Below are 12,023 nucleotides of genomic sequence, written 5' to 3'. Positions count from 1 at the left end.
TGCTTACAGTATCTGATTTAGGTTAGGTATCTGTATATCATATCTGTATATCACATATGGCTTTCACAAAGGTCACAGGGACAATAATTTTCTTTTAGGATGTAAACTGTAAGTCAAACCATGCCTTATTGTAGTGCAATGTCTTCCAAAAGCTAAATATATATCTGCTGCCCCTGAAAGCATTTTATACAAACACAAACCAATAAGAAATTAATTGCTTCACAAAAAAAAATGTTTCCCAAAAGAACGCAAGTTATTATCATAGAATTTTGTTATTAAACATCTTCATCTAGAGAAGTCATATGAAAAAATTGGAAGTACTAATGAGTTCTGTCCATACCATTTCTCAATTCAAATCAGGAAACAGACCGCCAAGAACCATAGTAAAAAGTTTTGGGGGTTTCTTTGTTTTCTAAGTCAAACACTAGTGTGAGTCATATGACTGCAACCTAAAAATACCTCTAAAAGTAACCAAGAAGGACTCACCAAGTTCATTGAGACTCTGGGCAGCTTTTGTTATCTCTCTGCTTCCTCCTTGCAGTTGTCCTTGAAGTCTCTTACTGAGATACAAGATGCGTATTATCCTCCGCAGCAAGTCACAGGCAGCCTGCAGAGAATCGTAGCATTAGGGGATATTATCAGTACATTATGATCACATAACATTAGGCCTCAAATATGGATATATTTTAAACAAAAAAGGAAATATGAATGTGAATAAAACCAAGGAACTTTAGAACACTGAAATCCCTTTTTTTTCTGGATTTTTAACATGATTTTATGCAAGACAGACCAATACTTTCTAAAGCTAGTAATTACATTTACAGGGCTACTGAGATCATGCTGTTATTACTAGTTACAAAAAAAAAAAAAGGAAACTCGGAATCCTATGACAGAGACATGTTCTATTTCTAACTAGAAGTGAGCTTTATTTTACACTGTGCATCTTTCCTCAATACTCCTCCCCTTTGTAAGCTTTAGTAAAATTAAGAAATTGGCCTTGCCAATCAAATATTGATCTAAAATAAGCAAAATGGCAGCACTTACTTCAGAGGACAAGAAAACATAAAAGCTAAATTGTTATAACAGGTAGTAACTCTTACGCTAGGAATATAGGTAAAATCTCATTTTCAGCAAAACTTTCATAAGGCCAGTCACCTTCATTCAGCCAACTGTTCACATTCTTTCATAGGTTTATTAAAACACACTGCACTCTTGGCTAAAAAGTAAGTAGATGGATGCATATGTAAATTTCCAGGAAACATATTTGTGTATAATTTCATTAGCACCAATTTAGAAAAAAAGGCATTGCTGACACCTGAATCAAACATAACTGTTCCCTAACTTCCCACTCAACTAAGATCTCAAAATAGGTTTTCTCCTTCTATACAGTAAATAATAGAGACAGAGAAACAGGAAGAGTTACATCAAGCGTAGAGTTCCTCGAGGGTTGGATTGGGTCAGTGGGGCCAGGAGGTACACACTACCGGCGAAAGAACATTGTGTGCTGTGGGTCACATCTAAACTAGAATTCAGAAGTGCGATTCAGGAGAAGGTAAAAAAGTAGGAAAATTAGAAAAAGCCCCACTGAGGCAAATTACCAAAAGCACAATTACTCTCGCTGCTTTTGGCTCTGTATCACATAGTCTGAAGTGCAAATTTCCTAAGCATTCTAAGAGAACTTAACCACATGATTTCTATTACCATTAGTGAGAACCAAGTGGGGATTATCCTACTTTGAGAGATTAACGTATTAGTTTTTATTAATTCATTTCTTTAATTAGAAAAATCTTGATCCACATATCACTTTCATATCTGTGAACTAAATTTTTGCAAGATGAATCAAAAATAGCTTTTTATATAGCACATTGTATTACTACTTTGCTTTCAAATTTAATTACTCTCTAATCCAATCGCGTACCTCTGGCTTATGTTTTTCCCTAGGAATTCAACTTCAGTTATCTTCTGACCATCTTTTACTTTACATGCCAAAAGATTATTTCATTTTCATTTGATTGTTGCTCATTATCTCCTATCCCAAGAAACAATCTTTTAAAAGGGCTATCAAAATGAGTAAGAGATGGGAAAAGTTAAATTCAGATACAAGAGCAAAAACAAGTTTTAACTTCTGGCCCTGTGAATTAGAGAAAAATCCAAAGACACCAAAGACGCAGTCTTAACTTCATAGTGACTGCTACTGCATTGTGCCCTTGACAAAAATTCTGTTTCACCCAAGTATTTCCATTTACATGAGTTGTTCAACCTAATAACAACTCCCAGTCAGTGTAAAAGAAGGCAATAAAGGAAGACTGTGTAACAGAAATAAAACATTTTATCTAATAGCGAAGCTGTTCATAGATGCTAAATCCTCTAACCTGACCACCTGCATAACAGAAGTCTGAATTAATTCAGGAAACTTTCCCTTCCTGAGTTGATATAGTATCCTTTTCTAAAGGAGATGCTTTCATCCAAGAAGAAATTAATTCCACTGTTCAAGCAAGAATTCATTTGGAAAAGGCCAGTAGCCTGAGTTAGTCCCAGTGGTTTTAGTAAAATTAAAAATAAAACTCAGCTTTTCTGGAGATTACATGTCAAGTTATCTCCTGAATTTTAAAGTAACATATCAACACTAACAGACAGTATTGCTACAATTGAAGCAATCAAAAAGCCTCTTATTTTAATCTCAAGTTAATTTTAAGAAATTATTGAAAGAAGACTTAATTATAAAGAGAGGACCACTTGAAAATGTGACAGTGTGTAGCTCATATATGCAATTGCATATATCTGCTAGATTGTAATGTAATTGAATGTATATATAACAGAAGCCTGAAGAAAGATACTCCACTATCTTCAGACTACTTTTACTATTTAGTTGGCAGCACCTGGATGAAATCTGCTACTGGTAGAACATTTTAAAGACAGAGTAACTTCAAAATACACAATTTTTTTTAAAGGTTTTAAAAATTTGGCTCTTACAAGGATTTTTAAACACCAAGATATCTCAAATTAAGAGAACATGTAGAAACACTTGGTTAAACAGAGCCACACAGAAAATAACCCTCTGAAGGACAAACACTGTCTGCATGTTTCAGCTGTTAACTATTCCCATTTAGCTTGTGATCTACTATGGAACGACTCAGAAGAGGACAGTATGATTTAAAATAGGAAGTAAGCTTTGTACATCTGCTGCTCCCTTGGGATGCCACAAAGTTCTAAGAGCAAAGCAAGACACAACATAGACAAGCACACAGCAGAGATTTAGAATTCAAGACTAGATTTGAAGTTTGACAATGAATTTGCAGTGAGAATGTTTATAAAAAAGCCAGAGTATATTAAAAACAATTAAGGACAGCAAAATCCAGCTTTATGCAAGCGAAATATTCCTTCAGTTTGTGAGCACTCCCACAGCAATCAATGGAGAAGCACTAAAATAATACCATCACGAGTACAAGAGGCCTTTAAACACCACATGGTTCAGAAAAACATACTTGCCAACTCTACTGACTTTGACAGAGCACAACCTCTTTTATCAGTCACCTACCTTTTTGTACTTATTCTACCAACTCTACATCAACTGATAAAATTAGCAAGTTTGAAAGTGTCCCGTGCCACAAGTCTTGCATTTGGGAGCAATTTCATGTCACAAGCCCTGCCGCCGCCAGGAAGCGAATTGTTTGCTGTGCTGTTGCCCTTCCTTCCTGAACAAAAAAGGCAGACAAGTAAAGAGACACCACAGCAGTGCACCTCAGGGAGGCAGGAGGGCTGATATTTCAAAGGCCTGTTGACTCAACTCTCCGTAAGTCCAGCTTCATTTCATAATTAAAGTGTCCTGCCAGCAGCATAGTGCAACATAAAGCACTCGCTATGTATCTGCCAATACAAGAAGGGACAGCAGCTCTCGTGAGGAAGATGGACTCTCACTGGCAGAGAAGACGGAATCATTGTTCCTCTTTCTACACTGAGGTAAGTAAGCAGGTTTAGATATTAGGAAGGGTAGCCTAGCAGGCTCCCCTTACCCTGCATCCTTTTTTTCTGACTTACAGCCATGAAAAGCCAGATACTACAAACTCCCTGGCACAGGCTGACTAATGCTGACCCTGGATGCATGCTGCTTTCACACCACAGGAAAATCCATGAAACCCTACTACAGCAAAGGGGAAGCAAAGAGCACCCAAGAAACATTTCCAAAGTTCAGGGACACATTCTTCTCAGATGCCCTTCTGCAGTTTGACTTTGTGTAAGGTCAGGGCAGAAACAATCTTTACCTTTAGCCCCAAATTCCCACAGCCCTTTCCACAGCTGCAACATACATCAGAGAACAAAAAATTTGGCATCTAACCTGCCACATGGAAGGCACAGAATTTTTGCCCAGTGGCAAAAACTAACTGCTAGAGTTGAAAATAACAGGAGAAGAAGCTGGACAAACTGGCTGAAGAGAGTGTTAAGAGCTTCCTGCTGGACTTCACTGCTACTGAAAGTAATGCAGAAAATAAGTTCAGCCGAGAGACTACTGCAGCTGCCTCACCAGCCCCCAAACTAGAAATTGCATGACAGTGTGCAGCTTCATCAACAGCAGTTACCCGCAGATGGCAGTCTACTTGAGTGTATAGCCACAGCTCAAATTTCAACCACTATAAGGTAAGTTCCTAGTTCTGCAAAGCTAAGGTAAACTTGTGAAGACAAATAGTTCAAACAGTAACTCATGGAACACTTGTAGATTTGGAGTTGTGTTGATTTTCAAACCATGAACTGAACAGAATGCAGCCACATGACTAAAGATCTATGGAATAGTTTTCAACTGTTATAAAATTAACAATGGAAGTGTTTGACATCATCATTACAATAAGCTCTCTCCCACTGCTATCCTCTAACAGAGATCTACATTCTCCTGTAGACCCCACTAGTATTCAAAAGACAGGGACAACTATGTGCCTGGGCTTATAAAACTCCAGAACCATAACTGGCTCCATAAATTGCATCTTGACTATTTTGAAAGAATTAATTCCCAAACTCTTCACTAAGCTGCAGTCAAGCATGCCTTAACTTAGAGGAGAAAAGCATTTTCTACACAATGGCACCATAACATTAAATACCAAAATTACGCAAACTGTAACGAGAATTTAATTAAACTGTACTCAGATAACCTTTTCCTCTTCCCTCCATCTCCACAAAAACTCACTTAGCTAGTGCAAAGGTCAGTTTCTTACTTTGCAATACAAAGCACTTCTCAGTAGCTCATGAAAAGACACACAAATACTGAATTTCATTGAGAAATACTGAAATTTTCATTCAGAAATACCGAAAATGATTTTTTTTAAAATACATTTAATACAACTTAAATACATTTTTAATACAACTTACTTGAAGTTTTGCTAGCTGAGCTGTGCGAGACACTATTTTGTTGTAGGGGTCAACAATTTTGACTCTAATTCTAAAAATAAGAAGAGAAATTTATTTATAGCAGTATTAATAAGTAGCATGATAGAACAATTAAGAATTTACATTTTCCACTCACATAATGAATGGCATACCTGTCAACAGTACTTTGTAGAGCACCAATTCTAGTCTGCATCATTTGGAGGACACCTGCAAAATAAAGGAGATTTTTTACATGAAACAATTGTCAATTGCAGAAAAAACTATTCTTCATCATAGCAACTTCAAATCATAGTACTATAGTACTCTTCAAAACATAGTAATTCAAACATAGTAACACAACAAAACATAGTAAACCCCAGTTTCCTCCTTTACAACAAAGCAGTTAAACAGACTGAAATGAATAAAACACAGCAGGTTTTGAAATAAATTGAGCAGGTAATAAGCCACTTACTGAATGTTATGGAAAATTTATTGGTAGACAACACAAACCTACATAAGAAATATCACTCTGAAATTCATTATATGTTAAGTTTCAAATAATATTTAGAGCATGTTGCTTTCTAAGAGAATGATGATCAGGACTACTGATCAAAGGCATATAACCTGGTACAAACACCTGAACATGATATACAAAAATGGCAGAACCTATTTTATTTATTTAGCATAGTGACTAGATGGTTCAGAGAAACCAACAAAGAGGACTGAGAAGATAATAAATTCTATTTCAAGGTTTTCTTCCTGTGCATAAGCATCTTCAGCAAAAAGGAATCAATGTCATTGTGAGGTCATCTAATTTAGATTACAAACAGAGCAACTACCCTAATCATGTCTGTTCCACATTAGTTTGGCAAAGCAGCACAAAGAAAGCCTACAAGCATGCTTGTTCTTTTCTTGTTAAATTGCAAACAAAGTAGTCAAGGGTAGCAGTCATTTTTGTAATATGGAATCAGCCTGCTGAGAATTTAATTAAGTTAAGCAAACCCAGACCTATGAAATTATTTTTGTTCCAGTTATTGTTAGCATTCTCAAACATACTACATTTTTTTAAAGACCTGTTTACAAGCATGTCATTTTTAAATTGGATAAAACTGCAATATGATACGGTAAGATGGACGATAAACATAACTACTGTTAATAGTTTTATTCAGCTTGTCCTGTACTGGGACTATATCTTACGTATTTTGCATAACTATGCCAACTCCCATCTCCTCCACACATCAGAATTATTAACTTGGCTTAGTGACAGGCTTGGGAGTTCTCTTGACCTTTACACGTGGAACGGTAAGCATGCAAGTCTCACACATCAGAGGATGAAGATATGAGATACAGTGAAAAGTTGGCAAAATAGGCTGAATTTTCTACCCTACATTGCAATAAGGGGGGGAGGGCCAGTAGCATGACATTGCTGCGTGTACGGCTGTGACATTGCTGTAAAGCATACAGCAGTTCTCTTGCCAGAAGGCAGAATCAGGATGGGTGAAAAGGCAATCTAGCCCCTCCATCTGCTGCGTAAGATATGGGAAGATACTATTTAGCTTATCTTGAGCTAACAGGAAGCTCGAGATATCTATTGAGCAACCTATAGACAGAAAAGAGTAAGTATACCACACCAGTGTACCATTAAAAAGTGCACAGACCTAAAAAAGGAAGGACTCCACAAGCTGGGTATACCAATTTGAAACATTTAATGAAATTCACTTTCACATATCCAAATGATTGTGCATGCTGTGTATCAGTTCCGTAATCTTCACTTGCTAACTTTCTTGACAAACATACCAAGAGCTATGCATTTCTAACTTCACAATTAAAATTTCTATCAACATCCATCTTTTCTTTTTCTTATGAGTCTTGACTCAGTGTTTCTCTACAGTGACCATATATCACATGTAGCACAAGCAGGACAGAGATAAGAAAGTTTTGCAAAACTTAAAACATCATCTTTGTGTGCACAGATTTTCCATTTTCCTGGCAACTGCAGACTGAAGTTTCTACTGATGTCTCAGGTATCAAATACTTTTCAGGATTAGAACCTTCCCTCACACACAGAAAAGGCCTCTTAGGGAGCATAACCCTAAGTAAATGGAGACTTTTCAACAAACTTGAGGTGAATTAGATTTTATTTTGTGTTATTAGCTGTAAAACACACATTATTTACCACGCCTGCCATATAGAAATGTTTTATAATTGAATAGTTGTTTTGAAGCACTTCATTCTTTCCTCAGGGCAATTTTAGGAAAGAATGCCTTCAGAAACAACCATGATTTCTTCAGAAAACGCAATTCCACTGAGCACAAAATTGCTGAAGATCGTGACTGGGAAGTATTTTATCAATCACAAGGTTGACTGCAAATTCCTATCTACTCTTATTTGGAGGATGAACACAGGTTCCAGTCTTCCTATGCTTAATTTTCCAACTGTTTTAAAAGCTATTCAGGAGCTTCCATTGCAAGATTAAATAGACATTTCTTTACTTTTATAGCTATATGCAAATACTAACATTTGAATACTATATCCAACAAGTTCCAAACACTGAGAAGATACTATAACTGTCAGTAACCAGAAACTCTCTGGTTATGCCAAAACCTAGAAGCAGAAGGAGGAACAAAGATAAATTACTTAGCAATTTGCAAAATGGAAGGGGGAAAGGGGATATGTTTGGATCCCATGGTATATGCAAATTCGCATATGACAGAGGTAAATCTCTGTCTACACAAAAAAGAAAACCCCATATGAAATTCCCAGCAAGTGACAAAGAGCAGAACAGCAGATCTAACAAACTCCTGGCTCAAGAAGAATATACTGCGAGCATTTTTCTATACAGATTCAATGGTTCCTAACTAAGGCCTTTGAAAGTCAGCAGTATATGTTAAAATCCAGATCCCAAACAGTGGAATAACACAAAGGTATTTATTTAACTTAGTATCCCCTTACTAGCAAAAATACATCTCAATGCAGTTAAGATTATGTGTTAAAGCCTCTTTGGTTAAGATTTGCAAACTACACAACGCGTGCATATGCAACATGCGCAAACTTGATACTTACGGCAACAGGTATCAGCTAATATTGCAACAAAATTAGGCTTATTTAGAAAAATATATTAAAAGGTCAAAAAAGACTTGATTGCTAAAGTTGCTCAGAACTGATTATCAAAATATGTTTTCCTGTGAAGTCATGAGTCTAGAGAAGTATCAGCCAAATCTTCTCCCTGGAGCTCCATCTACTGACATCAAAAAAAATGCTGCCACATGTTACTCCTCAGAAGATCTGTAGCCTTAACATTAGGGGACAAAGTTGTCAGTGAATGACATTCCCTGCACAGATATTAAAAGTGCTTCCTCCGTTGTAAGAAGTAGCAAGCACAACATAATGGTATTTACCTTCCAGGGATTCAATTCCAGTTGCTTGGGCCAACAGGTCTTCATGTCTTGCAACAACCTTAAGAAAGATAGAATAGAGAAATCAACACAGAAAAATGGAGGGTGTGCCTGAAAGGAATATATTAATATATCACCATTGTTCTTACATTAGACATTAAAGTCTCATCATCACTACATTAGGCAGACATAGGAAAAAGCAGACACATCTTAAAGATGAAAGGGTTCTCAGAACATGTTTTAATTCATAAAAGTGGCAAGCTCAGAACAAGAGGGTCAGTAACTGCAGCATAATTGACATCTTAATTAAAACCAGCAGAGCAATCACATTTCAACACGCTTTCATATATAATAATTGTAAAAGTAAGCTTAGCAACCCCGCAATAATGATGTGTATTCACATTTGTAATATTTTCTTTTCTATTCATGACATTTAGAAACTATTCCCCGAAGAATTTACCAACTGGGGCAGAGGGAGGAAGCAGGTTTTGAAACTACACACAAACTTAGCACGTTCTCTTTGCATGGTTCCACTGCGGATTTGTGGTGTCTGCGTAGATTTTACCACAAAGCCTTCTACTTTCCGAACTCAAAAGCCTTTCTGAAGGTGTGGAGGTGTGTTAACATAGGCAAGCCTTAGAGCCAAGGCTACTCTCCAGCACAGGATGAAAGGGTACAAGTTAAATCGTTCGCTATCTTCTCACAATTGTCATCCCAAAATACAGGCCAGCGTTTCTGATAGCTGACATATCTTTTGGAAAAAGTCAAGGAATATCCTTACACGGAAGAGTGGAACCTCCATGTATACAGAGATGGGCTGCAGAAACTGAAATCAAAGCAGTATATAGCTTCTTGGTAGGGTTATTAAGAGTGGGCTTGGCTGAGTTAAGTATCAGATTCACTACTAGTTTTGTTGCAAGTTATACCTTTAGTTACTGCTTGCAGAATGCACTGGGCAATTTCAGAAGCAGCAACATCATAAGATTATTAAGCTTTTGACTAGTTTATATCAACCACCTCAGAATAACAGGTATGCTTTAAACTTACTTGTAAATGAAGCTCTTTATCCAACTGACTAATACCTTGGGCAAGTTTTGCCAGTTGCTCAGCTATCACAGCCTGATGGATAGACTGGGAAGTGTAAGCTTTCACATCAAAGTCTTCTCTGAAGAAGTCAGCGTAACATTCTGAAAAAGATTTAGATTTTATCTTCGTACTTCAAAACAGTTAAATAGTATTTATGGACCTAAAGCGTACAATTCTCTGACCTTCAATTTCTCCGTATGTTCTCTAGATCATATAATACAAATGAGACACTGATTTGAGAAGAGACCACAATCAAGAGAAATGAGTTTGGAGTTGATGACTGTGGGACTGGGAGGTTGTAAATGGTGCAGAAGTCCACACAGACTTTTCTTGAGTAGAATACATTAAAAAGTATTGATACCTTCTTCTTTAAACTGTACAGTGTAACAAGGGTGAGGCTGTTGAGATTGTACCCACAATCAAACACACACCAGTCACCTTCAAATCGCTGAGGACCAAAGTGGCATGAGACACAACTTCATGAAATCATACCTGACTCTTAAAACGTTATTGGTTTATAAACTACTAAATTATTGCAATGATCCTGCAATGACAACTTTGGATCACACAAGACCCGAGTTTCCAGAGAGCGCATACTGATACTACCAAGCACCTTCGTCTCTCTTTTCAGTGCACTTTGTTTTTAATGTCTCAGGAGCAAGAGGCCACAGGTGAACAGGCCACCTGGCAGGACGGGGCCATGAAGACCCCTCTGCCCGCAGGGGGAGGGTCTCCCGACCGCTCCCGCCGCCGCCCGCCTCCCCCACTCCGCCGCCCAAACTTTCCGCAACTTGACAGCACCGCCGGGAGGGTTCGCCGCCCTTCTCGCCCCGTCCCCGAGCACCGCCGCCTCTCCCCCGCGTCCTGCCCACCCAGCCCTCACGAAGGACCCCCCGTCTCCTCAGGGCCGCCCGCCGACGGGACCCCCGACGCCGTCCCGCTGACGGGACGCACAGCCAGGCGCCGTCCCCTCCCCCAGCTCATCCCCCGTCCCGCCCGCGCCCCCCATCGCCGCCAACGGCCGCAACTCACCGTCCGCCAGCAGCTCGGCGAGGGCCGGGGCCGGGGCCGGGGCCGCGCCACCGCCTGCCCCCGCCTCCTCCATGCTGGCAGGTGCCGGCAGCGCGCGCGTCACTCCCGGGCGGCGGCGCGCGGCGATGATGGCGAAGGCACGCGACGGAACGGTGACGGCGGCGGGGCGCTCGCGCACGTGGTGAGCGCGGGGCCAGGCCGGGCGGGAGGCGGCGACAGGCGGGAGCAGACTCCGGCCAGGGTGGTCGGGCCGCAGCGCGGGGAGAGGCGGGGGGAGCTGAGCCTGTGGCGGCGGGACGAGGCTGGAGCAGGGGCGGCTCTCGCCGGTCATGAGAAAAAACGTCTTCCGTGAGGCCTGTGGGGCAGGGCAGGGCCCTGAGCCCCGGGTCCGGCCTCCGAGCCGGCCCTGCGCCGGGACCTGCCTTCCAGCCTGAGGGGTCCCATAAAGAATTCTGTAAGGAATGTAAAGACAACGGTATGACAGCGGGGCTGTTACACGTTGCACCGGGGCGCCCGGCGCAGGCCCGGTGTTCGCAAATGGTGGTGGCAAAAGGATTGTTCCTGACACTGTGCGAGGGAGGGGAGGTTGGGGGGGGGGGGGGTCGGTCTCTTCTCCCAGGTAACAGGCAATAGAACAAGAGGAAACGGCCTCAAGTTGGGCTAGGGGAGGTTTAGACTGGATATTAGGAAAAATTTCTTCAGCAGAAGGGTTATCAAGCACTGGAACAGGCTGCCCAAGGAAGTCGTGGAATCACCATCCCTGGAGGTTTTTAAAAGACGAGCAGACGTTGTGCTGAGCGACGTGGTTTAGTGGTGGTTTTGTCAGCGTTAGGTTGATGGTGGGACTTGATGATCTGAAAGGTCCCTTCCAACCCAGACATTTCTATGATTCTATGACTTCTGGCAGGATGCTTTACCAAAAAGCAAGTCCAGTTTAAGCTCTAATGCTTTGCCACAGGGCCTGTGAGAAATAGCTGAATGACTTACATTTCAAACACTGCTTGTTTTTTCCAGATGCTAAAAGGATTGTTAATTATACATGATTGGTGACATCGTAGAAACTAAACAATGCCAACTAAAAGATCCCATGGATTTGTTTCATTCTGGGCAAGTTGTAAAAATATGTGCCCCTATGGTCCGCTATTCAAAGTAAGT

General features: G+C 40.2%; 2 protein-coding genes across 5 annotated transcripts in view; one reads left to right on the top strand and one right to left on the bottom strand.

The window, feature by feature from the left end:
* Positions 1 to 11,002, bottom strand: part of COG5 (component of oligomeric golgi complex 5) — a 191,442-nt gene extending 180,440 nt beyond the window's left edge. The window contains exons 1-6 of the mRNA XM_063323427.1: positions 10,869 to 11,002; positions 9,798 to 9,937; positions 8,754 to 8,811; positions 5,529 to 5,583; positions 5,359 to 5,428; positions 487 to 607 (exon numbers count right to left, since the gene is read on the bottom strand). Of these exons, the coding sequence (XP_063179497.1) occupies positions 487 to 607; positions 5,359 to 5,428; positions 5,529 to 5,583; positions 8,754 to 8,811; positions 9,798 to 9,937; positions 10,869 to 10,941 (517 nt within the window). The 5' untranslated portion in view covers positions 10,942 to 11,002. The remainder of the gene's footprint in view (positions 1 to 486; positions 608 to 5,358; positions 5,429 to 5,528; positions 5,584 to 8,753; positions 8,812 to 9,797; positions 9,938 to 10,868) is intronic.
* The window catches only part of DUS4L (dihydrouridine synthase 4 like), a 41,127-nt gene continuing 40,081 nt past the window's right edge, over positions 10,978 to 12,023 (top strand). For 2 of the 4 annotated variants that reach the window (XM_063323436.1, XM_063323433.1), the window contains exons 1-2: positions 10,978 to 11,049; positions 11,883 to 12,017. In XM_063323436.1, the coding sequence (XP_063179506.1) occupies positions 11,908 to 12,017 (110 nt within the window). In that variant the 5' untranslated portion in view covers positions 10,978 to 11,049; positions 11,883 to 11,907. Of the gene's footprint in view, positions 11,050 to 11,070; positions 11,344 to 11,882; positions 12,018 to 12,023 lie in introns of those variants that run through there. The other 2 variants (XM_063323434.1, XM_063323432.1) reach the window with 2 other exon arrangements.

This window comes from Chroicocephalus ridibundus, chromosome 1 (assembly GCF_963924245.1).
Source record: "Chroicocephalus ridibundus chromosome 1, bChrRid1.1, whole genome shotgun sequence".
NCBI lineage: Eukaryota > Metazoa > Chordata > Aves > Charadriiformes > Laridae > Chroicocephalus > Chroicocephalus ridibundus.
The sequence above is the reverse complement of the archived record's forward strand: the minus strand, read 5'-3'. Positions and strand labels throughout refer to the sequence as shown.